General features: G+C 42.6%; 1 protein-coding gene across 1 annotated transcript in view; it reads right to left on the minus strand.

Moving 5' to 3' along the window:
* VPS41 (VPS41 subunit of HOPS complex) overlaps positions 1 to 25,845 on the minus strand; it is a 769,622-nt gene that overhangs the window by 556,976 nt on the left and 186,801 nt on the right. The window contains exon 5 of the mRNA XM_069215796.1: positions 12,852 to 12,926. Coding sequence (XP_069071897.1) covers positions 12,852 to 12,926 — 75 coding nt within the window. The remainder of the gene's footprint in view (positions 1 to 12,851; positions 12,927 to 25,845) is intronic.

Here is a 25,845-nt window from a genome sequence, read left to right on the forward strand (position 1 = left end):
CGGTGTGATTATTCCTTTTAACCAAATGTTTTTACCTTTGGACTAAAAATGGTAAAGAATTTGACAAGTCGCACATTTAGTTGTGTGTGCTCTGGATTAAGTGCTGTTATGAGGACATGTCTACATGATAAAATATTTTTTTGATCACTGATCCCTCTTGTTAGCTCTCTGCTCTCAAGTAATAAGACGGGATAGATACAAAAGATCTGAATTATGGTTTCCTTCCCAGAGTCACACAATCTGTAGGATCCTCTATAGGCAATTTTTGACCAAGAGGTTGTTGCATTCAGAGGTAGCAGAAAATGGACTTTTGCATAATACGAAATAGGGCTGTGGCTTAAGTCAACTGTAGGAAATAATAACCTGCCACGTGTGGGTTCTCTTTGCCGAAGTTGCTTTATCTTCTTGCAGACAGAAGGTCTTTATTATGGCAATATCTTGCTTCTTGAATACAGAGGGTGACATCCCAGTGCTCCACAGATGATAGAAATACAATGATTGAACTGCTTCTTCTAGGATCCAATTGTTTATTTCCTGCCAAACATGCAATGCTAACAAGTTTTTATCTGCAAGTCTAAAATTGTAGCACATCTTGAGACAGAAGCATCTGATTGTCCAAAATTGCTTGATCAGTCCAAATTACAAAGGTAGCTAAACTTGTGAAGTATGATGTGGTAGCCGGTACACAATCCTGTATGCTTTAGCTCATTGATACTCAAAGTACAGCCCAGGAGCCACATGCCGTTCCTCCTGACCTTTACATGTGGCCACCTGGTCCACTACAGCAATGATCTGCCGTGTACTCAGCTCAGCACTAAATCTTAAAACAATGTTCAATAAACAGGCAGATATTTATTTAAAGGTTAATTGATGTTAAAGAAACAAAGTAACTAGGAAGTCCTGCACCAGTTCAGTTTACGAACACCTTGCAGCAAAAGGGTAAAAATATGATAAAGTTTCTTCACAATTCAAAAAGTGTATTTCATTAACATGCAGAACCGTTTCACTTTAGAACATCATACTATAGTGCACTGAGAATTTTTGTTTTTAATGTGTTCGTTTTCAAACATATTTAGGAACATTAATTCCACACCCCTGCACCCTGACAAAAATGCCAATTGTGAAATGAGGGGCAAGACAGGTGTTATGTGCACTCTCTGGCTGGGCTGGTTTATTACTATTTATGAACAACATTATACTTTATTAACTCAAACACAGGAACATTATTTATACAACACATATCCCGAAGTCATGTATTTTGAGGTCCTCCTATTGATGATAATGAAGAAAAAATATGGAAAGTGAATTAAAACAATTGCCTAAGGTCCCACAATTTAGTAGAGTGGAGAAGCCGGCATTGATACCACGTTTTCTGGTTTCTCATTGTGCAATTCAGCCACTAGATGTATATGCCCTACACCCACAGTAGTGACCCCTCCCCCGCCAACCTCCTCCCCTGCACCCCCAACTGCCACTGCTGGCATCATTGCGGCCCTCAGTCATATCACAACCAAACTTTTTGGTCCCTGGGAAAATGTTTGCGAGTACCTATGCTTTAGCCAGTAAATGGTTTAGCTTCCTGGAAGTTTTATCCCAAATAATTCTGCAACCGTACGTGCCCGACGGAAGGAGTTTGGCTGACATCACCTTCTGCAGTGCCCCAATGTTGCAAAAATACCCTTTCTGGATGGTCACCCCCCACTTTTTGCTGTCAGATGCTGTTTTTTTTCACCTGTCAGTTTACTGAGGCCTGCTAACCAGGCCCCTGTACCAACGCTCTTTCCCTCAAATTGTATGTTAAATTGCATAGGCCAATTGGCAAGGACCTTACCTCTCCTGTACGTCCCTACTAACTGGTACCCGGGGTAAAGGGGGTAACCAAGGCTGCAGCACTGATTGTGCCTGCCATGCCAGCCTGCAGGAACAGCTCAGTTCGAGTGAGAATCTGCCCACACCAGGTGCAGGCAGAGTCCCTGTTACTGCCCAGGGACAGGTCAGTCACCCCTAACGCAGGCCCCCTATAACCCAGGAGGCAGGGTGCACTGTCCCATGTGCAAGCACACGTGCAGGAGCACATATGCCCCTGTGCTGGCATCTAAAACGCAATGCTGGACCGACTAACCGGCGGTCAATTGGATAACATGGGCTTGCATCTGACCAGTGCTCCGATGTCCGGCTCTGCAAGCCCCGGACGAATCCCGCTGTGTTTGGTGTCATACAGTGTGCTTTTTAACCCTGAACATGATGACCATGTTTTGGATTAAAAAGCAGATGCCCAGGGGGCACCCTTAGAGGGTGCTCACTAAGTTACCAAGTCCTGTACTGTTTTGGCGGGCTCTGCCGAGCCGCTGCCACCACAGACAAGAGTCTGAACTCCTGCTGGTGGTGCCAGCACCCTGGCAGGACGTAAGACAAAGGGCCTGAGCAGAAAGGAGGCCACACCTCCTCTCACCAAGGATGGCTAGTGAGAAAAGCATCAGGGCAGTGAGCCTCAAAGGCTTTACCCACCTTTGATGAGTAAATAGCTCTTCCCCAGAGGAGAACAAAGCCTTTCCCGCCCTGCACAGTGAGGCAGGTGGGAAATTAGCTATGCAGGAGGCGTGCACCCTCATAAGACTGGCATCATCTTAAGGGTGGGCTCGGAAGTCTGCACAGCCGAGGGAAGGTTCTGCCATCTTGGCAGAACCTAAGAGTAGTGGGTTCCTGGTAGAAAGTGACGTAGTCCCACAGGAGTCGTCACTGCAGGGGCAGACTCGCCGCAGCCCATTGGCCACTTCCTCACACCCTTAAATGCCCCAACACCAGGATTTAAGGGACTCCCCTGGCACCAGAACTTAGATCTTAGCTGGAACAGAAGAAAGATGCACAAAGAGACGTCTGTAACTACAACAGGACCTGGAGTCCAGTCCTAACGCGAAGAAGAGGACAAAGAGTGACCTAAGGAGACCAGCACTGGAACCACGTGTCTGACGTGTGCCTGAGGTGAAGACTCGTTGGTCCAAGCAAAAGGGACCCCTTTGGACACCGAAATGCCAAGGAAGACTCTTATGACTGTTGGTACCAGTCCCCTGTAAACTGCAGGAGTAAAGGTGGGCTGAGATCGAAGAACGGCGGCCCAACAGGCTCTGCATGTCTGAAGAACTCACCCTAAAGAATCTCTGTGCCCAGCATTTTAAGAGTGGGAATGAGGCCCATGCCAAGTTTCAAGCCTCTACTCCCTGCAAAATAACCTCCTGCTGTCAGAAAGTCCGTGGACCACCCTTGCAGCTACCAAGGCTTTTCTGTCACCTGCCCAGAAACCAACAGCTGCACAACATTCACCAATACCAGGGCACTCCCCCCAGCATAGAGCCTGACTTCGCCAATGACCCCTTCTCCTGTGGACTGCAGCCTGAAGGAGGTGACTTCGACTGGATCAGCAAAACCTCTTTGGCACGGCCAGCCCAGTGATTGACAGCTAGGAGCCACCTCAGCACCCAGAGCCATCGGGCAAGGTGGTAAAGATCCAAGCATTGATTGCTGATCCTGCCCCCGCCCCAAAGACCTCTACAGCCGAAGGGTAGAGTGTGAGTCCACCCCCAAGTCCAGTTTTGCAATGGAGTGCAAAATGCACCAACCACTGCGGACCGTTCAGTACCAAGGTCAGCCAAGTCACCTCTGCAACCGGACGCCCTGGGCAAGGTAACAAAAGTCGGACTGTTGAATCTTGGTCTAGGTCCCCGCAGACCCTTAAGTTGCTGTGGGTTCGTCTGAACTCACCCTATAAGTGGCCACATGCACATTGCTATTTTCCCTATTGACTTCAATGCAAGCCCTTTAGATCTCCAAAGTACTTTATTTTTTAAAGACTTAACAATTCACAGCTCTGGTTGTACAAATAATATCTTCTAACTCCTAACTTTTTCACGAGGCCAAAGTAAATTTTAGTGTCTAAATTAAGATGAAACTCAAATCAATTTTTCTAAATTGGTGTTGGATTTCTGTTGAGTCGTGTCATTTACTTATCATGCATGTTGATAATGTGCGATGCTTTACACATGTTCCTCTAAGCAGCCTTACTGCTCTTTGCCACACTACCAGGACTGAGCTAGGATTTCCTGAGAGTGAATGCGAGGTCCACTACTGGGTATTGTGTTGGTATTCCATGGTAAGTCTACCTTGTCATACCATATAAAACCTTCACCTTGCTACAGCCCATTGAGTGACCTTGAAAGGGACATAAATCCTGCCGTCAGGGAAACAGCCTTGTGTTTCAGAGCTGGCAGGTGCGGCTTAAAAGAACCCCATCTGTCAAATATTACCCCAATGTATTTATATTATGTCTCACAGAAGGTCTGTGTGCCATTTATTCTTGTTTTCTTTGAGAAATTCACAATTTTAGTTTTCTTATGATTGATTTCAATTTATTCTGAGATGTAAAGGCAGAACATTTCCCTAAAAGGTGTTGCAAACCCACGGGGTCTAGCTCATTAATAGCAAGTTGTCAGCATATAAACCTTGGGTGCGTGTGCGCCCCCCCCCCACCAAGTTTCAGTGGATCAGAATTTATTGAATCAAGATCTCTGGAGAGGCATGAAATGTAGATGTTAAGCAGCAGGGGTGCAAGAACATAACCCTGCTTCAACCAGATTGTAGTATAGATTATGTGGGAAAGATTCACACCATTCCCAATCTTCACATGCAACCAAGTGTTAGTATGTAAAAGTTGAATGGCCTTCAGGAGTGTTGGCAGAATTGCAGATGTTATTGCCAGAGAAGGCCATGTAACACTGTCAAATGCAGCCTTAAAGTTGATGAAGCAGGCATGTCAAATGTACACACTTCTAATTGCTTTGGCCATGCAGATCGCCAGGACAGCTAAATTGGGTGACGTGCCCTGCCCTGAGCAGAAGCCCGTTTGATTACAGGGGATGAGGTTCTGCCAGGTAGACAGATCTTGTAGTACCAGGCTAGCAAAGTATTTTCATTCCACATCAAGCAGTGTAATAAATCAGTAGTTTGAAGCGCTGTTCCTATCCCCTTCTTTAAAAACTGTGTGGATTATGCTTCCACGTCAGAAGTGAGGTAGGGTCTGTTGCAGACTCACTGCATTTATTTGTCCAAAACTCAGTGCTGACCCAAAAGAGAAGTGGCGGGAGCCCACAGCACACTGTCAGCTCTGTTGTTCTTTATTAGAAATTCTAACGGATGTGCATTTTGCTCAAGCAGCCCCCAATTGACAGCCTGTTCCGAAGGCCCAGAGGAGGTCAACAGTTTCAGCATCTGTTCTTCTTGTTCAACCTCTGCTTGCTCGTTGTTGCATCCATCTTCTCGAACTGGCGGCTCTGGGGTGATTTGGTAACAGGACCTTAGGAACTGTACCCAGGCACCTTTGGGTATGTTTGCATTAAAGATAGGAGTACGGTCCTTATCAACACCATTGATTGTTTTCCAAAAAGCTCTACTGCAAGCATTCTTTTTCACAACATTTGTTCCCATAACTCAGCCTGTGGTGGTCCTAGGACAATGGGGCCACCACCAAAACGTTCAGCAGGACACACTCTTTCTGTTTAGGTCATCTATGGGTCTCCACACTAGGTTAGACGGGACCCCAAAATAATAACCCCTACCACCATTTAATGTCTTTTTAAGGTCTCTTACGGCATTAACATTTGTTTTACAGCTGGGGGTAGTTTGGTTGTAAGGGCATTAGTATTGCAGTAGGCTTGCTAGGCCTAACTTGTGTAAGACACCTCGCTCTCTAGGAGCTAAATATATGGTTGCACTGCATTACATTCTGCCATTCTGATTTCATGTGGTTATACCCTCTGCGGGCTTACTATATGGTTACATTACATGTTTCTTACAAATGCTATTTTTATGGTGGTGTTTTCTAGGGCTGTTCTGAGCATTACAGTCAACATACTAGAATATTCAGTGCACTCGGTCGTCCCATAAAGCTTTGCAGAGCATACTTTTACAAAACATTTTTGCTCATAACTCACCCTGTGGTGATCTTAGGACAAATGGTCTATCTTCGTTCACGTGCTCTTTCTGCCTAGATCATCTCTGCGACCTCACACTAGGTTAGTGGGGACCCCAAAATAATAACCCCTCCCACAATTCAGTGTCTTTTTAATCTCCCTCATGGCTGGAACTTTTGTTTTACAGCTGAGAGTAGTTTGTGTTTTAAGGGTCTTGTTTGTAATATCATTGAAGTAGGCATGCTAGCCCAGAAAACGTGTAATACACTCTAGTGGTGTGGTGGTGAAAGTGGTATTCTATTGGACTTAGCATTGGCAGATTTAAATTAGGATGCTAAATGCCAACATTTGTATTTTGGGCTACAGATAGAGGAAGAAGGTAAATGGAAGTGTTTAGTGTTTTGCAGGGCCACTAGAATAATGTGGCAGGAAAAGACCGAACTATGAGGCATGGTTGATCAATTTATGTTTCAATAAAAGTCCAGTTATGATTTTACAATGCCAATGGCTCTAACTCATGCAATTACAAGACCCACTACATTGCAAATGCTTATTTATAAAATGTTGGAAGATCCCACACCTTGGCTAGTTCTGATTTATCGAAGTAGTTGCTTTTTAGCTCATTATACTCTCTTTAACCCTTTCATCAACACGCAGAGTTGTTTTGTTAACCAACGGGGTGGTCTTTCCCCTTAGCTATGATGTCATAAGCAGCGATCTTGTTCCTACCGTACTGGTCCAAAAGTGCCTAACAGTATTGCTCCCAGTTTGATATTGCATTAGGCATGGTAAATGGTAGTGCTAGTGCTGGCCTAAGCAAAAACAGCTAGATAGAGAGAGATAAAACAAGACCGCAAAAGTGGCTATTGTTAAAATAATAAACAAAGCTGAATAAAATATATCTAGGTTAAAGTGCACAGCGGCAGCCCTAGTGTGCTAAAATAAAGTGCATGGAGCTATAAATAAAATCGCTACACAACACCCTCCCCTTGTCGGTTGAAGGTATGCCATACCCAAAACCATTTCCTGCTAAATATTCCTATCAAATGGGAGGCTGCCTAAATGCTGAGGTTAAGAGACCAGGCATAGGGGTTCGAGAAATTCCCAACAAAGACATAAGAACAGAGTTGATTAAAGCAGCACATGAAGGGGCATCTGCCCATGCTGGTGTGGCGGCTACAATATCATTGTTCCAAGCCTGTTTTTGGTGGCCAGGCCTGTACAAGGAGGACAAGCAGTATGTCCTTTGTTGTGACATCTGCCAACAAATTAAACTTTCCACTGCTAAACGCCCACCGCAGATATCCCTCCTTATTTCAAACAAACCAGTAAAATGTGTGTACTTGGACCATTGTGTTCCCCTAACTCCGGACAGTGCATACAAATACATCTTAGTCGCTGTTGACTCTGGCTCCAGATTTCTATGGGTGTGGACACAATGCTCGGCAGATGCTGGACTGTTATTAAAGATTTGCGAGTCTTTATCGGTACCTATGGAGTTGCGGATTTCCACTGGGACCAGGGCCCTGCTTTCCCCTCAAGGGCATTCAGGGACGCCATGGCTTTGTTAGGGGTCCAACTCCAGTACTCGTCTCCATTTCATCGCAAGGGAAATAGTGTTGTGGAGCGACTAAACCGTGACTTAAAGCAGTCCTTAACAGCCAAAGTCTTAGGTACGGGTCGTAGTTGGCTTAATCACCTGTATGGAGTCTAGAGAGCACTTAACAATCTGCCTAGAAGGTTCCTGGTGGGGGTCGTACTTCATATGAGTGCCTGTTCGGAACTCGAATGTATGTTCCAGATCTTGATGGTCCTGGCGTGGAGGCAGCAGAAACACCCTTTGACATACATGAACGTGTCACTGTTTTACGGGAATTAAAACAGTTCTGTGACGACAACGCTTCTGCCAGTGCTGCCTCCACAGGAATTAAGGCTGTACCTGTAACGCCTACAGGCTGTATTCCTAAAATTGGGGATCTAGTACGTGAAAAAGTTGCAGTGAAAAAAGAGTTTGGTCCTTCTTATCTTGCACCAGTCCCAGTTTTGGGAATACACAGTACCAGAACTGTCATTCTACCACTGTTGGCTAATGTTAAAGAAAACCGCTTTGTATCGATCGACAATGTCAAGTTACACCATGTGGCCGATCCTGCACAGCAGACCAAAAGGAACAGCCAGTAGTTCTCGAATCCCTCTCACTACTAGTCAAGAAGTTTCTCTACAAGTTGTAAGCAGCAACACTGACACCTCTCCGAGGATGGGGAGGGTGGAAAATTATCTTGCATAGGTTCCACTGACATCTGTTTCAACAAACAATACAGACATAATTGATTGATTTGAACCACCTTCAACTGACAAGGGGAGAGTGTCGTGTAGAGATTTTAGTTATAGCTCCATGTAACTGAGAGAAACGGATAAGACCTGAGTGACCACGATTTCCCTGAGAAATCAACTATGTCATGCACTCGGCTGCCCAATCATCCCTGCTCTTGGGTAGACATGAGGCACTGCTAGTTAGCCGGAGCAAAACCCGGATTCAGGCGACAGGCGTCACCTGTAGTGGGTTAAGACTCAGTCTCCCACACCGCGGGCAATTCTGCCACTGAAATCCAGTACGTGACAATTTACTTTGAACAGAGGCCAAAAGAGCTTTAAGAACTATCTAGCTGTAAACCACAGGCCTTTCACTCCCACTCTCAATTCACAATTCCACCTGAGTCTAGCAGGGATGGGAGGAGAGAAAGGAAATTGCTGGAGGAGTGCTAATGCGTGTTTTCCTTTTGCAATGTTGAGCCTGTAATTAAGTTTTCCTCTTTGGTTCACAAGCAGGCCAGCTCAGGAAAGTTTGACTCTACCCTCTTTTTGTAAGCAGCGGTATTTGATCTACCAGGATTGCTATACAGTTCTTTTATTTCAAAACTAATACAGTTGCAGTCATTTGGCGTTTTGAGGATTCCATACAAAGCCTGGAAGCATTGCATGACTTTTCAAGAAGGGCTATGATTTGTACTATATTGCATATTCTACAATAAATATTAGATGATGACAAAATAAGATTTCCTGGCTGGCAAAAGATTTTAAAAAGAACTTATGTGGCGTGGTGGGCCTAAATGTCCATATCCCACATCTTTGTCCAAATTAGCCATGCGTGAGGGCATCAACAGGTTTCCTCTTTCTATTTATGTTTTCCCAAAGTAATACCAGACAGACTTAAGCATTGGCAATACCAATAGGTTCCACCTCTATAAAATCTACTGGTTTGTCACTGTTTTTTAGACATGTCACACAGCAGAGCTAGCTGCTGTGCAGTTTGTCCTAAAGTTTTTTTTTAAAGTGCTATAACGTGGCCAGTACTGACCACATTAAAGTAAATAGGGGGCCAATACCACATCATTTTAGTTCTATTTATTTGTACTTGTACCTGAGTCTGTGATGTCCGTGCTAATGCTGGCACTTAGGTGTTTTACACACTTTCTGTTACACCAGTAGTTGATTAAAGCTCTCGTTACTAGATGGCCAGATGTACACGTCGGTAAATTTGCATCAGGGAAAGGGAAATGCCACACCTTGCAGCATTGGCACTGGGTGAAATTATCATTTCATACTTCAGAGGTCAGAATAAGCCACAACCTGCAAGACAAGAGTTTGTGCAAAAGATTACTTCAAATGTCCATGTCTTCTCAGAAGTGCGGTAATACTGTAATACTGGGTATACCGGAATTGGGAGCAAACACTGGTTTCAGTTGTGCACTGTGTTTTTTTGGACAGCTCATAGTGAGGGTTTTCTGTCTTTTGCTGGGTTTTGCTGCCTCCAGACAAATGCCCAGGGCTAAAGATCGGAGTAAATCAAGCCAGCATACAAGTGCATCAGTGAACCATCCACAAGATCAAAGGACTGACCATACCCGTCTTTATTGCTCTGCCACAGTGACCTCTCAGTGGCACTGGTAGCCCTGCCCCACACTGTGCAACAAAGCCCATCTCCATATGCATGAACATGGCTGAACCAAGCTACACTGTGCAGGGTCGACCAAACAAAGCGGTGAGAATGAGGGTTAATGTCCTGTGCACGATCACAATATTAGCCTTTATCGAGCAACATTCAAGGTCACTCACAATTAGGTTTTTTAATGTTCTTTTTTGTGGTATGACTTCCCCAAGCCATCAAAAGCGAGGCCTGTTGCAAGAATGTCAATAACAGGACCTCTGACAGACCACCACTTACGTCAAAACACAAAGCACAGCGGAATCCTTCGCGTTTCCTCAGTAGTAGCCACTGCAGGGGAAAAAAACTGAGGCCTCTCCAAAAATTGAAAGCTCCACTACTTCCTGCATCATTGGGCTGTGTCGACTGGGGATGCTATGCTACAGTGATGCCAGAGAAGGCAAGGGGAGAAAAAAAAAAGGGAGAGCAGCGGGGCAGAGGTGAAGGAGAGGGACAGTCAAGGCATACAATCTTCTAAGGTTGCATGCAGAAAATTAAAAAAAAAAAAAAAAGGTACCTGCAAAACGCCAAGACGCTAGCGGAAGGACACTGGTCAGTAGCCACTAGCAGTGACAGGATACTGTACTTCGTCCAGACTCCACACAACGGGATGGATGGCAAAGCAGAGCAGGAAGTCAAAGCAGACGACGTGCTATGATGTTCTGTCCAATAAGAAGCTGGTATATTACAGCGGCATTGGAATAAGCCAATGTTAGGTTCAAGTAAGTAAGGGGTGGGTTCTCAGCCCCTTTTATGATTTTATTTAGTAACAAAATACTTCCCAAGCACAGCATGCAAGTGTGCAACGTGTACGAGAAACCCAAAAAAGACATAAGTATGTTTTGATTCTGCGAAAAGCTTTCATGAACTATGGTTTCACCGTTGGTGGCATAATTTCTCCCAATGGTGGTGCAGATAAATCTTTTGCAGATGAGATCTTTTAGCCAAATGTCCCACAGAGAAAGAAAAACTGGAGCAGAAAGTTATCAAGAAGGCCAATAAGGACTAGGTCAAGAGGACATCAAAAACATCTTAGACAAATGGTTACATCAACAGAAAAGATCCCCAGGGACTTTTTAGTTGTCACTTACACATGTCCAGGAATTCTTGCCAACAAGGATTCGGTGTATTTCACAGTAATAGTAGGTTTCTGCAGTTTTACTGGGCTATCCCTGCTAGGTCCGTGCCACCCTGTAATATCCTTTGCCAGCCAATCTGCCTTGAAGAGGGAAAGGTCAGATTACTTATGATATTCAAGATAAGGGTGCTAGGACCACAATGGTCCCTGGATAACTCACCACAAGAAGTGGGTTCATTTAGGATAAACACTAGCTGTCTTTGTCTGTTAGGAGCTTTGAGGAGAATGGTTCACAAATTCCACATTCATCTGCAATATGGTTTAGAGATATGCAATAAAAACATTTAGAATTAGGATCATCTGTGGATATCCTTTTCATCCAACACGTTTGCCATTCAAAGAAAAAGACTTGGACTTGACTAAGAAGTAAAATCATTAGGTGAAAATAGAGAACTGGGAATGTCCCTTCTCTGCTGCCTCAGGGAGTGAGTAAACCTCAGGGAAACATCTAAAAAGTAGGCAGATGCTATCTGTCAACGGCTGCAGAAGATCCAGTAACACTCAATGTAGGAAAAAAGGGAAGATGATCTCTGAGGGGTTAAACTTGGGCCTATCCATTCCAATTGCAAAGTAATGGATGGAAACAAGGGGTAAATAAGCTACAGGACCAAAGGTGGTATTGATCCTAATGCTGTACCATTTTTTTAGATCAAGCATCCCCAGAATGATTTAAAGTTCGTATCTGAAAGATGCAATACTAGATTTATTAATGTACAATTATATTACCCCAGGATTGCCTTAGAGTAAAACACATAAGGGGCTATGTGCAAGCCTCTCAAGTGTTGGTTTTTTTTGTCAACCAGTGATACAGCATTTTTTTCCTACTACAATTGCTTCCAGGCCTTCACTATACACATTTTGCAAATTACATAATACAGCACAAATAAAAGCACATATGTAAAAATCGCTAACAGTTCACAAAGGTATAAGGACTGTCCCTACTCATCTTTAAAAATAATTTATTTGGACTGCATTTGGGGATTTCCTTTTTTAGAGGAGCAAGAATAAAACTGTGTCATGGAGAAGCAATAGTAGACAATAACAAAAAATACTCGCTTCCGTGGTAAAAATCAATCATTAAAACCTCTTTATGTCACAGCTCCACGTTTCAGTGGGATACTGATAATTGTTAGCTGCATGACACATATGATATATGTCCATCTGCTGAAGATGTACGTGGCAGAATTTTTTGTTAGGGGACTGCACATGTATTGATTTCACATTTATTAAGTGCGTCTATTGTGCTCCACTTTATTTTCTGAAAACCCATAATTGATGATGAATGAATTCCATAATGTGCAAAATACATTCGTTACGGATATGAGTCTTTATGTCTGTGTCTGAAGTTAGAAATTAAGAACACGCAGAAATCCTGCGCACAAAATCCTATTTTGTTGATTGATTACAGAGCAGCATAACACCACTGTCCTTCAGGAACAGAAAACTGGTCGCTGAAGTACAACTGGCATCATGGCAAAAATAATGAACGTGATATGCTTTTACCATCACTGCTGTTAATCAGCCTAATAGCAGTAACAATATTGACAGGCTTGTAATTACTTTCCCTACGGCATTTAGGTGCAAAATATATTTGTTTTTTTTTATTTTAAGGACTGAAATTGATCGAGTTTACCAAATGAAAGGGCACACCTTTTTCACTGCCTTAGCTTCTCACTCTGAATAGGAGGTACGTCTCGCTTGGTGGGCATGTTAAGTATATATTGCTTAAATTCCAATTTAATCAATGTTGCACACAGAATGGTACCTTGCCGTCCTCGGAGCAGATCCCAACATGTTCTCCATCTTCATCCAAGCTGATTTGATTTATCTTCACTTGACTCTGCAAAAAGAAAATGGATGCATTTATAGTTTCCGCCCCATAACGAACATTCGGAATAAATAAAATGATTATATGTGATCTTTTATAAATTAGAATAAGCCTGGTGCTGTTAAACGAAACTGCATAAAACTTTCCAAAAGCTTTAGTCGACCACATTTACTCCATCAAGGAGAATTTCGTAAAGGTCCGTCAAGTGGGTGAAAGCTATAAGGTGTTTAGAAAATGATAAACTCACGTTAATTCCCCGCTGACAAAAACAATTGCATCAGCGGCAAAAATTGCTGGGATATTTCTACTAAAAGAGGATGAGGACCTGCTCTAAATGGCGATCCTTTATTGGGAATGTGAAGTTCCACATTCAGTAGGTTTAAAAAACAAAAAAGCAAAAAATAGCGGTCAAGTTAGGTAACAAATAAGAGCCATCTGATCAGCCAGAGTCTCCATCTTGAATTAGCAAACCCTATCAATGAGATGTGTAACAGAAACAGTCTGATTAAACTAGAGAACATTTGTTGCCTTGATGCCATGATTCTAAGGGGACCAAAGCTTATCAAAACGTGATCGGCTGGTAATGAATGTAATGTTTAAATCTAGTTGTCAACATAAACAGCTCGTGATTTGCAAATTTCATGCATTCTGTCTGGCAAAAAAAAAATGGGGGGTGAGGTTTATGAGAGCAGAGAAGATTCCCGGGGTAGTAGAGGGATCCCACAAGTTGGATACTTCTCCCCAACAAAGAAAACAGTACATAATTTTCGTTGTAGGATTAATAACTCTGCTGCAGCTTAGCTGTTCCACAGAGCCACCATTTTGTGTTTGTGCACTCCACATATCCAAATCGGACAAGTTAAGTTGAAGATGCTGGATGCAAATCCACTGCTCCATTGTGGGTCTGTAGATCGTAAAACAAACAATAAATAAATAATAGTTAGGGAACCTTTGACCTGCTGAAAGCTGTGCGCAGTGAGCTCTATAGGAACAAGGGTTTGGCACAGGTCCTTTAGCTATACCCAATTGCGTATGCGAACAGCGAGTCATATCCATGAAGAACCTTGCTGCAGGACATGGCCAAAAGCCACAATCTGTGCTCGATCCCAGTGCACATGGCATACTTGAAAATGAAATGGGTCATGTTCACATGGGGGCTGGGCACCTATGGTCATCCATGGCTGGTTATGTCCACAAGGGGGTGAGTGCAATGCCTGATCAAAGGTCATAAGGCCAAAACCGAATTATAGCACCTAAACCCAGTGTTGAAGCCCAGATAGTGCAGTCTGTCCCGAACCAAACCGCAGTCTGGGCAGTGGGCTATCTGAAGGACAGTTCCTCTGTTCAAATCTCACTGCACATAGCAATGGTCAAATGTCATGCCCAGCGGTTATGTGCATATAGGTTCTAGGCTTTCTGCTAGGCCAGCTCTCAAACCCTACTGAAGGACAGGCACAATAGGTATGTCCTTCACTTAACCATCCATGAATTTCTGGGCACAGATTCCATCTTTAAGCCAGACACTGCATTCTCAATGACTGCTGCAGAATGCAGTGTGCTGTGCCCTGCACTCAAGCTGGTCTCAGCATGACTCATGGGAGTGGTTTATATGCAAATGAGAGCTGGGTGCATGGCAAAGGTGAGCAGGGCGGGTTATAATCAGTGCACCACCAAAGTTGCATATGGCTAAAGAAAGTGGATTATGTGCAGACTGGTAAAGACGTCTTAAATCATGGGCAAAGTGGGATCTGGACCAGGGCCAGTTCTGTTCTGCAGAGAGTCTTGCCCTGATGACCTTGAATAATTCTTAAACAGATTGTTTTAAATACCGTTTTTCTTTAAATTACTTTTAATGCAGGTGATGTGTGAGAGTCTATTGCACCCCTTTGCAGATACATTGTGTTTGTTTCATGCAGCATCCATAAAAAAAAGTTTCTTTTAGATCACAACAGGACCTCACATATGAGAAAAGGGAGGGTGTCACAGAGAATATTTGCAGTAATATTAGTGAGCTGCTGCTGTGTTACAGTATTTAAAATGCACATCATCATCTCTGAATATATTAGATATAAATACATTTAGAATTTGGACGAGTGCGCCTGTGCACTGCCAGCTACCTGGCCAAAGAGGGCATGAAAGATGACACTGCATCAAAAATTCAAAACTGTTACAAACAGGGGCTCCCAAAATACGTTTGGGCCAGGGCCTCCACAATCCTTAAGATGTCCCTGCAGACTGGTTCTTGAGTGCAGGTTACAGCTGAGGAAATACGGATGTGGTCATGGCCTTGTGCTTAACCCCACAATTCTTAAAATGTCCCTGCAGACTGGGGCTTGAGTGCAGGTCACAGTTGAGAAAATAGGGGTGTGGTCAGGGCCTTGCGTTTAGCACAAATTACACATTACCAAAGGTACAGCGCAGTGGGTTCTGCCCACATAGGTGTTTGGTGCAGGGGACCCAAACGCCAGTACATGGTCATAGTCAACTGCACGTTATTGGGTTGTATTCAGTGGCTTGGACATACAGATTATGGTCATCAACTATTTCTTGCTCCCTTTTGCGTACATTGCAAATTAACCAAAGACCATGTTCAACAGTCGCAGAACTTTTAAATCACAAACAAGCTGAGTGAGGCCAAAGGCCTTGTGAAGCAGCTTTCACAGACATGAGGGCCTGGTGCAATTGACCATATGCCCAGTTTCCGCTATGCATGTTCGAAGTGAGTGCACACTGGCCTCTGTGGTCTCACAATTTGGGTGTTGTAATGTCTGTGCTTTTGCTACATTGATCCACCTCCTTGGTGCCATAGATTTTAATCTTTCACAATTTCTTGTCATTTTTCTTGGCCAATCAGCATTTTATATTATTTTGTTCAGTCTGCTGTTATTGATGTCATTGAGGTGTGATGAGTCAAAGAATGTGAAATGCCATCAAAGTAGTAATTTGAATTGTCATCAGTGCTGTTGAGTGTAAGGTCAGGAGCAGCACATGGTACCGGCTTCAGTAATGTTTTACACAAATTACCAGAGCAGGGTAATTTCGGGTTTTTTAAGGTTTTCAGGGTACCTATTTTTTGAGAAAATGTGATTTTGATTCAAGGAATTTGTAATCGATCTGATCATAGAACCAAAATGCACCTAAGAATGTTTTTTTTCAGTTGTCAATGAATACATCTATTTATGTACATATACATTTCAAATCAAAGCTAGCTCTCATTTGCTATTTTATTTATTAAAACCGCTGTTGAATGTGCACAAAACCTGCATTACCTAACTCTTAGTTTCTCAACAAATTCAGAGTTTAATCAGAAGGTGAGTGTGTAGTGGGTGGTGGGGGTAAAGCTTTGGGGATCCCAAAAGATACATTTTACCATTACAAGCAAAGACCATGTTGATCTAGCTCCAGCATGAATTGTTTAACAGGTTAACACCACACCTTACAGGAAAGAAGGAATGGCTTGCTCCACCCTGAAACCTTTTACTGTTTTGGTGTGAATTTGGTCAGACTTTTTTGTGGATTTTTTTAGATGATAAACGAAGAATACAGCAATGAAAAGGTTAAAAAACACTGTTGTTGTACCATTTGGTCTGAAATCAATTTGAGAACTATATTTTCGAAAAAACGTGAACCGGATTGCCACAAAGTCTGAGCAAATCTCATACTAGCAATGCCGGATCATCTAAAACCTTTTAGTGGCAGAGAAGATCATCAGCTCTTTCTTAATTGCAGCTACCATTGCTCCACTGATTTGGTGCAGAGCCCTGTAGTTCAGACGTTAAATGCTTCATTAATTAGTTGACATCATGATATAGAGTTCTTATTTTCTTGATACAGCTACCGCTTATCAGTGTCCTAATTCAGGAAGCCCAGGGACCCAAATCAGTCATTAATTTGATATCTGAGGAGTCTAAGCTTGGAGAGGGTCTAAGAAGAAGACAAGAAGAAAATGGCATTTTGTGCCCGAGATGGGCATTAAACATAGATCATAATGAATTTTTATTTATGCAACAGCATCCCAGCCCCCGTATAATTCAGTCATATGGATGTATCCAATCAATTGTTGGCTTTGTAACATCCAGAGGTTTACCTTTTTTCGTTAAATCCTGAGTAAGGTTGGAAAATACTTTGGCTGCCCAGAAATGATAACCCAAGAGAAGCCTGAAAGAGCCACAAAGAGATTGGATTTTATTTATAATTTATTTTTTAATATATAAATGTGTTTTTTTATTGACAATGTTATATAGCTGTACAAGAAATCAAGGGTGAGACATTAGGGTATATTAAGTACAACCCCGCTTTAACAGCACTTGATTTGGCAAGAGTGTTCATATGTCTTCTAATTGATTGCATGTCCTGGTAGTGCAGATTTGTATAACTTTTGTAGATGATTCATCAAGGGGTATTTCATGCTTACTGCCCTCCAAACCACTCTTAAAGAAAGGAACAAAATATGTCTGGGATGAAACTAAGCAATGCGAATCTCCGAATACACTAATATAGCGAACAACAACATAAATGAGTAACAGACACTCCATGGTGAACAAAACCATAACGGGTCTAAAAAAAAACCTGGGCAGACTGAATGAAATACAAACCTGATAATGAAACATTTAATTCCATTCTTTTCCAAACATGCACTCTGTCTTGAATAAACCTTCTAATATATACAGGTCGGCCGTAACAGGTGTGGGCTGATCAACTACACTGGATGAATTGATATACTGATCATTATTGTTGTTGATCACCTCAAAACAATGCAGAGCGCTACACCTCACATTTCTAACATCACTCTAGTGTCTATTCTACTAAGGTCTTATAACCTTGTGGAAGCCTGGTGCATTTAATTATTGATTCAGGTTCAATTCTCGGATGCCATCACTAAAACATCCATCTGGTTGCCTTTCATTCTTGGAAACACATGGTTTCCAGCATTAACTATAATATCCTTGAGAAGGAAGTTTAAGCCATTACAATTCCCAGGGATTATTGGTAATCAGAACCTGGGGTAATTGAAAACCACCAGGAATGCAAATCAACATCAGCCATGCTGGGTAAACGTTTCAGCACATAACTCCGTCAGAGGCATATACTGGCCAGAAAAGAACAATGCAAAAGCAAATGGAAATATCTGTGTATTTGTGTAGACATTGAGCCCACGATGAAAAAGAAAATGTTGCAACCATTTATGCTTTTCAAATATATATTTACAGTCCCATCAGTGACTGTGCTCTACTAATTTCACCATCAAATGAAGTGAACAGTTTCTGTAAAACTTGAGAGGTGAAGGATACAGCCAGTATCCTGTTAAAAGATACAGTGATTTGGTGCCCGCCATGGAATTTCAAAAATAACCCACTAAAAGTGTGTCACAATAGCAAATTGGCCAGCCTACACGCAGAGTGAAAGACCAAGCAATTGATAACCTGTTTTGTCTAATTGGCGGATTTATCAAAGGTTGGAACTTATTGCATTGAGGGTCGTTATATATGTGCCACAGTTGGTTTTCAACAGGCCAGGTGCAGCCACTACTAGTACCTCCACATTATTGTCACATGAAATGCATAAAATATGTAAAAGACTTTCCACAACCTACAGAATGAGCCATGATATAGTTCAGTATATAAGCATCTGGGAAAGGTATCCTGCCAGTCAAATACATAATTCTCATAAAGTCACACCTGTCAGTAGTTACATCTCCTGGGGATAAAGAACATGAAGCAGCTTGAATCATGGATGCTCAATGGTGCAGAATGACATTAATAGTAAAGAAAGCATCTGGAGGAGAGATCCTGGAAACCAGTCTCTCTTATTAGAACACACAAACTTTGAAGGTCTTTTTTAGAAAGGTTAACACTATGGAAATTTGATCTCTGTAGGCTTTCATTCCAGAAACTAACAAAAAAACAGAGTCAAAAAGGGTGATGACTGATTATATTCAGTCCTCATTTCCAATCCATACATCCGGCCTCATCTGTATCTTACTGCTTCTTATTACTAACAACTGTAGGATCACATATTTTTGAGGGATCATTGGTACCATCTTCTATTTGTTCCTACGGTTTACCAGGATAGCAAGTCAGTTTCTTCTTATTACTACCATATTCTTGATATTCTTCCAATAGGTAAGGCTGAGCATCAGCAGTGTCATTTTGACCCTCAGTACCAGGCCACTCCTGTGGCTCAAACGTTTCTGCTTCTTGTATGTTTTCAGCAAACTATCAGCTGAGAGTGGCCAGTACACCCAAGGTGCGTTTTGCCAGTGTGTCCAGAGTCACTAGAGGCCAAGAGGTTGGCTATCTCCTACCCAATCACATATTCCCCATTTGCAGAAGGTGCTGCGATATTCAAGTTATCTACGATATCCAGAAGGGTCATTTAAAATAAAATAAAAAATAAAAAAAATAAAGAGTTCAAAGTATTTTTGGGTATCGTCTTCCCATGCCCTCTTCACCATGATGGATATTACCCCCTGGCCATCTGGTCCTGTGGTCATAGGCCTGGTATAAAATTCGCCCATGTCCTTGCAGATATCTCTTGCCTGTCCCAAAGTTGAGGTTTCTCAAATGTGAAATGTTGGTGCATCTGGAGAAATGGTCTTCTTGGGAAGCCAACAAGACAATGCTTTCAGCTAATCCATCACAATCAACAGTTGCGTGTCAGAAATAGGTTTACCCTGAAAGAGTGGCACAAGTTGCCAGAAACGCAGTGACTACTGATTACAGCTGCTTTATAAAGCCCATGACATACATAAGAAACTCTTGGCAAATTCTTTGATGTTCAAATTCCTCAAACAATTATTGCAGCTACCCCATTACTAATGTGACTGTCAAGGTTTGTACCACGGTTTGTCTTTTCATGTCACTAAATATTTCCTCTGCTTGTGTGACTGACGCTTTTGCCATTGCAGCGGACAGTTCTTCTTCAGCCATTACATCTGCAAAAGTGGCTAGCTTCCTGACGTCTGGTTCCCCTGTCACTTCACTGTCTGAAGAATGGCTTTCACCAAAAATGAGGAGTAGGTCTGTACACCTATTTGGAGAAAGTGACAGTTTGTTATACTGTTACCATCACAGCCAAAGCTCAGCTACACCTTTTCCGCTCTTTGATGACCCTAACTTGCCATGGGTGGGTCTTCAGGTATGATCAGCTCCATTCCATACTGGGGAGTCACCAAACGCTACCCAAGAACATAGCAATCAAGTCCAAAGCTAAAAGGAGCAGAGGCAATTAAACTACTGGTAGATAGCATTGATTTTCTCTATTTCTCCATGTAGTGGATCCACTTTCACTCTTGAGCGGTCATCCTTCCCTTGAGAGAAAGGATATTAGTACAGGAAATATTAACATTTTCTCTCATAAGATCCTTCAAAGCTTTTAAATAGCATGAGCAGCAGGGCTCGGAGGAACCCATACTGATGTTGGAAAAAGCCTAGCAAAATGTCCGACATCATTGGTTCTCTGGTTTGTGGACATAAAATAAACTCTACATCATTGTAGCACGAGATTTCCTATCCACACCTTTTATTCTGACACTTCCTCCGCTGCCTCTTTACCCTCCCAAATTCTTAACACTGTGCTGTTTACATTCACCCACTCACAGGTACTTTGTGACCTATTTCTAACAAGACCACACATTTTCCAAATTCCCTTTGGATGAATGGGTGAGACAAGCATTAAGAAAAAATAGCTTTCAGCCCATCTTGGAAAACTATCAAGTGGCAGACAATAAACTAGTTCCACATGCTTCCATACGCTCATACTGGACATCGTCTCCAGTGTTCTTCATCCTAACTTTTATGAGAAAGTTCATGCAGCCCGAGAGTTAAAAATGCACTTTTATTCCAAAAATGAAAGCAATGTTTATATCAGGGACAGGTTTTAATACTGTCCTTCCCTCATGGGCTACAAAATAAGCACCACAGTGTTAATATAAATTCAAGACTTCTTATTCTGACCTCGGATTATATTCAGAGTAACCTGGCCATTCAAGCCGGACAATCCCCATAGGTGAGAGAAGACCTGAAGGATTGTTTCAAGCTGCATGTTAGTGACCTCTTACCATTGGTACAGAAACAAGAGATGGTGGTTAATGCTGAATGTCCGCACATCCATAATTCAAATGGATGACTGGTAAGTCCAAATTATTGGGATTTCTTTGGGTGCCGATCTGGTGTGACACCCAACCACCACAGGTGTCCAGTGCACTGATCAAAACTAAGTTTGAACTGTGCTGGAAAGTTCATTAAGGGAAAATACCAAGGCACTCCAGAAAACAGTCCGATCAGTATAGCCAAAATAGGAAAGAAAGCCCAAAATTCAAACGAGGTTATTTTTCCCATTAGTGACCTTTATTCCTGGTCAGTAAATACATTGCGCAAACAGCCAACACGTGTTTCGTCCAAAGGACTTTTTCAAGGCTGTGAATACAGAAATCAAACACACCATGTAACGGTGCAGGTAAAGAAGGACATTATAATGAAAATTACTCAGGAGTAGAAAAAAGTGAAAGAAAAGTATGATAGAAGCATAGAGGGAAAGTAGGATGGTGGGAGAAAGGAAAGGGCATGGGTCAGAAAGGCAAGTGACAGTCACACGTCAAGCGAAACCACAGAGCCCGATTTGGAGAGAGAAAAACGAGGCAGACAAATTGAAGTGTGTATGTCAGGTGAACCAGAACTAAACAAGCAGAGATGTGGTAGAAGAAGACCGTAATGGGTGAACACACCGGTAAAGAGGTGTTTAAAAAGAGAGTTGTGTGCTTAGCCCCAGTGAAATGACATAAAAACTTGACTAGCTCAGAAGGTCAGAAGAATAGAATGAGCTTGTTAAAGGACTTACTGTGACCAAGAGTTTGCAAACCACAATGAGAAACAAGAGAAGAGGTGGTGTAGTCATAATCCGAAAAGTGAAGAGGCAATGTACCGAAAACAATGGTAATGGTTAGAAATGGTTCACATGTGCGAGGCTGAGCATTCATGTAGTCCACCGGAAACCAGTGGCGATCCAGGTAAACAATTCCGGATAGTAATAGCGTAGTGGCCGAGAGAAGTGTCGTTATGGCATCAGGTAAATCAGAATGGGTGTTGAAGGACGGGGCCGTGGTAAGCCCGTCGAAGACTAGGAGAATTAAATACAATGGATGAAAGTTAATGGTTGAAATACTGAAAAAATGCGAGAGTACAAGAAAAAAACAGTTCAAAGTGTGGAGGCAAAATGAGGGTGTAAAGCACAAGAGGCAACTAGTCTCATAGTACAACTGTCAAAAAAGACCATAAAACACGGCTTAGGCGCAGAGAAATGGTAAAGAAATATAAAAATATACTAGAACAAAAGGATCGTTGTAAAAGGAACCAGCAGTGAAGTTAAATAAAGGGGGATCGGCGTAATAAAAATGACCTCCATAACGGTACTAATCTAAAGAATAATATGGTAAAGTGTGGATATTGGTGGCGGCATGGTAGGACAAACATTCTTGTAAAGCGGTCAATTACCCGCACAGGTGAAATGCCACTAAAACCGAAGTCAGCTAAGCGGAAACCAAAGAGCAAAGCTCAGCGGTTTCAGCTCCCATATATTAGCGATATTTGCTAAGTGGGAGGGTACAAAGTAAAGATAAACTAGTAGGGCACTGAGTATATGAAAAGTTAGGAACGTAAGGTCGGACGTTCGGGAAATTTAAATTTAATTTAAGCGCCATTTAATGTAATATTTAGCGAGAGATAGAGGAAGGACAAACTAGAAGAGGAGCCCCAGTAGGGCTGAGAGCACGGGCGCCATATTAGAAGAGGCAGTGAAAGGTAATGAACATAGTAGTTCTAGAAGTGCAACAGTGTGGAGATGAACAAGTTTTGCATGCAAAGGCAATTAAAGTAGGCATAACAGCAGGAAGTATAAATAACATAGAACAAGAAAAAAGGAAGGAGAGAATAGTAGATAGGTGGAGATAAAGTTATAAAGTGTGACAGTGTAGACATTAATAGAACATGAGGCAGTACATATAAGTATCCCCACATATACTCTCCACTTCAAAAGTGCAGTCTTGTATTGAAAAACAGTGAGTTGGATTAGTTATGTAAAAAAACTGGCGAAAAGTGGTAAGTTAAAATGGTAATCAGATGGCAATGAGAAATCACAACAGAGCACATAATAGATATGGTGTACAGATGGTGTGTTGCCCATAAATCTAAACATTGTCAAAAATTAAACATAAAATAAATGATTACAGTTAACATGTCACAATCACGGAAAAGTGTTAGTAGACAGTATCTCATAGAAACATACACTTTTGTGAGTAGCGTGATCATAAAAGGGAGAGGACCCAACATTATGTGCATATTTCATAAGAAAACATGTAGGTCCTTCTCAATGTTGAGGCCTTTTTCCACAGCCCTAAGTTTAATGATCCAACTACTTTCAAGACGTCTAAGGGATGCGGTCTTATTGCCAGCCCTAGGGAGGCTGCTTATTGTGTCAATACCATGTGCAGTAATGTCCAAGATTTCTCTTTGCCCATGGGTACTATTGTAATGTATTGCAAAGGGATAGTTTGTATTATTGGAGCGGATGGCCCTGATGTGTCATGATGTCTGGCTAGGATAGGGCGCCTTAAGTTCTTTATATAGGAGTGCTAGCCTCCTGGCAGGGAGTGTGAGGTGCTTCAACAGCTAAGGAAGGGGTTCTGGGGTCTTACAGAAAAGACAAAGAGTGGTTTAGGGGGATTCTCTGACATGCTCTTCAGGGGAGGGTAGATGGGATCAAGAGGCTACGGAGGGGGATTTGTAAGAGGACCTAAGGGACGTTAGTTAGATTCTCAAGCTTAAGGGCTTGTGAACTCAGGGCTCAAAGGCAATAGAGATGAAATTAGGGTCTAAGAGATCCAATTTAAGAGTATTTAAGAACCAGTAACATAGTTTTGAAGGCTGACCAAAGGCCTGAAAAGAGTCAGCAAGCCAATGGTTAGTGTAGAATTTCATGAGCTGGGTAAGTGCCCCTAGTAGTTAGGACGATGTGTCTGAGGCAGAACTGTAGTTGTCTTGAGGTGGCCTGAAGGAAACCTAAGGGTCTGTGGGGAAAGATGAAGTTAGTCTAAAGCCCAGTAGTTTTTTTTTGGCAGACACAGTATTGCTATTGTCTGGGGGCCATTTGATGGTGACTGAGGGACGGTTAAACATTTGACAGCCAGCTGAAGGTCACTGATGGTAAACTGTGAGTCTCTAGAGCAGACAGAGAATGCTTGAAAGCAGGTATAGGGGATGTCAAAGGTTTAGCAGAGGAGGCCAACGATGGCAACAGGCAACTTAAGGTTGGCTTGGGACCACACTGGGATTACGACCTGCTGAGCTATTCCAAGGACCAGCTGAAGACTTTTGAGGGCTGGCATAGGCAGCCTGAGGGACAGCAAAAATAAATAATGGTGGATGGCCAGAGTGATAAATGCGCATGCACAGTGTGAGAAAGTGAGTTATTCGCTGAGGTCAAAGGTAGTCCACTAAAAGTAATAATGTCATTATTCTTATTAGGTCCAAGTAAATTTTTCAGTGATTGAAACCTGAGCACAACCCCGGGTAACTATGGCAATTAGAAGTACCAAAACAGTGAAAAAGCTGAAAACACAACACATTAGAAATCTCACTCCTATTTATAAAACTAGAGAATATTAAATAACAAAATGACAGAAAAGAAACCATTATTTTTGAACGTTTTAAATAAAATAGATCCAAAAAAATACCAAGAGCCAACTATGGGCAACTTGTCATACTAGTTGGATGCCAGATGGTGTTGGGCCTGCTGAATCAGATTTGCTGCTTCACAGAAGAACAGAACAGGAGTTGTGGCAAAGTCACACACACTGGTGATGCACACTGGTTGGATCTGTTAGCAGGCTGGTCCCGGTCCAACAATAGTTCCAGGCAAAAGGTTAACAAAAAGTTTTAAAGTCTGAGGTTTTTGGTTTAAGCAGAAGGAGTACATTCTGACACCAGAAACTGACATAAAATAGCACCAAAAGGTGCAAAGTGCCAACTGCAGGCAACTGGTCACACTAGTGGGACACCGGTTGGTGTAAGACCTGCTGAATCAGATTCACTGCTGCAGAGAAGAACGTATCAGCAGCTGTGGCAAAGTCAGTCCCACCAGCGGTGCACCCTGGGTGCATTGGCTGGCAGGCTAGTCTCAGTCTAATAATGGTTCTCCAGGCAAAAAGTGAGAACAAGGTTTTTAAGGCCCCGTTTTTTTAATTTAAGCAGGCGTATATTCTAATATCAGCCAAGTGTTCTAGGACCTGAGGAACAGCACTAAGGAGCCAGGACTCACTCCAGCAGAAGCCACAAACAGAGCCCAGGACAGGTCCAATGAAAAATGATCAGATTTCCAGGAAAGTGGGCTTCTTCTAGCTTTTGTGTCCCTGTAGCTTAACAGGAGGTCAGCCAATTTACCCTTGGCGTTTACTTCGTTGCCCTGAGTACAAGTGGAAGCAAGTCCATCTCTTATGTTTTTGCTGACAGGTCACAACAGCAGGTGTTGTTCTTCTTCTGGCTTGCACAGGTCTAGTAATGTTCCGAAGAAGGTACCCAGGGATGCCAAATGTATTCCTGCCACAAGCTTGTGGGTGGGGTGACTCCTGGCCCCTCAGTAACCAACAGGGAAAAGTTCCCAGGGGAAATCCTAACTACTTTTGCAGTAGTTCCTGTGTGCCCTATTGAAACAATCCCACAGTGCTCTTCCCTATCTAAAACTAAGATGCCAGAACCTTTCTTTCCTTGTGCAGAGCTTCTGTGCCCACCTAAGGTGTGTGTCCAGCAAAATGAACAATCCCCCACTGTGGTCACTCCAGACTGGTTCTAGGAGCAGCTATTCTTCTACTGGAGTTCTGCGGCTGGCTGGCTAGAAGGAAAAAGGTGAGGCAGGCCCAGGTGTGAGCTACATCTGCTAG

The sequence above is a fragment of the Pleurodeles waltl genome, chromosome 2_1 (genome assembly GCF_031143425.1).
Source record: "Pleurodeles waltl isolate 20211129_DDA chromosome 2_1, aPleWal1.hap1.20221129, whole genome shotgun sequence".
NCBI classification, from domain to species: Eukaryota; Metazoa; Chordata; class Amphibia; order Caudata; family Salamandridae; genus Pleurodeles; species Pleurodeles waltl.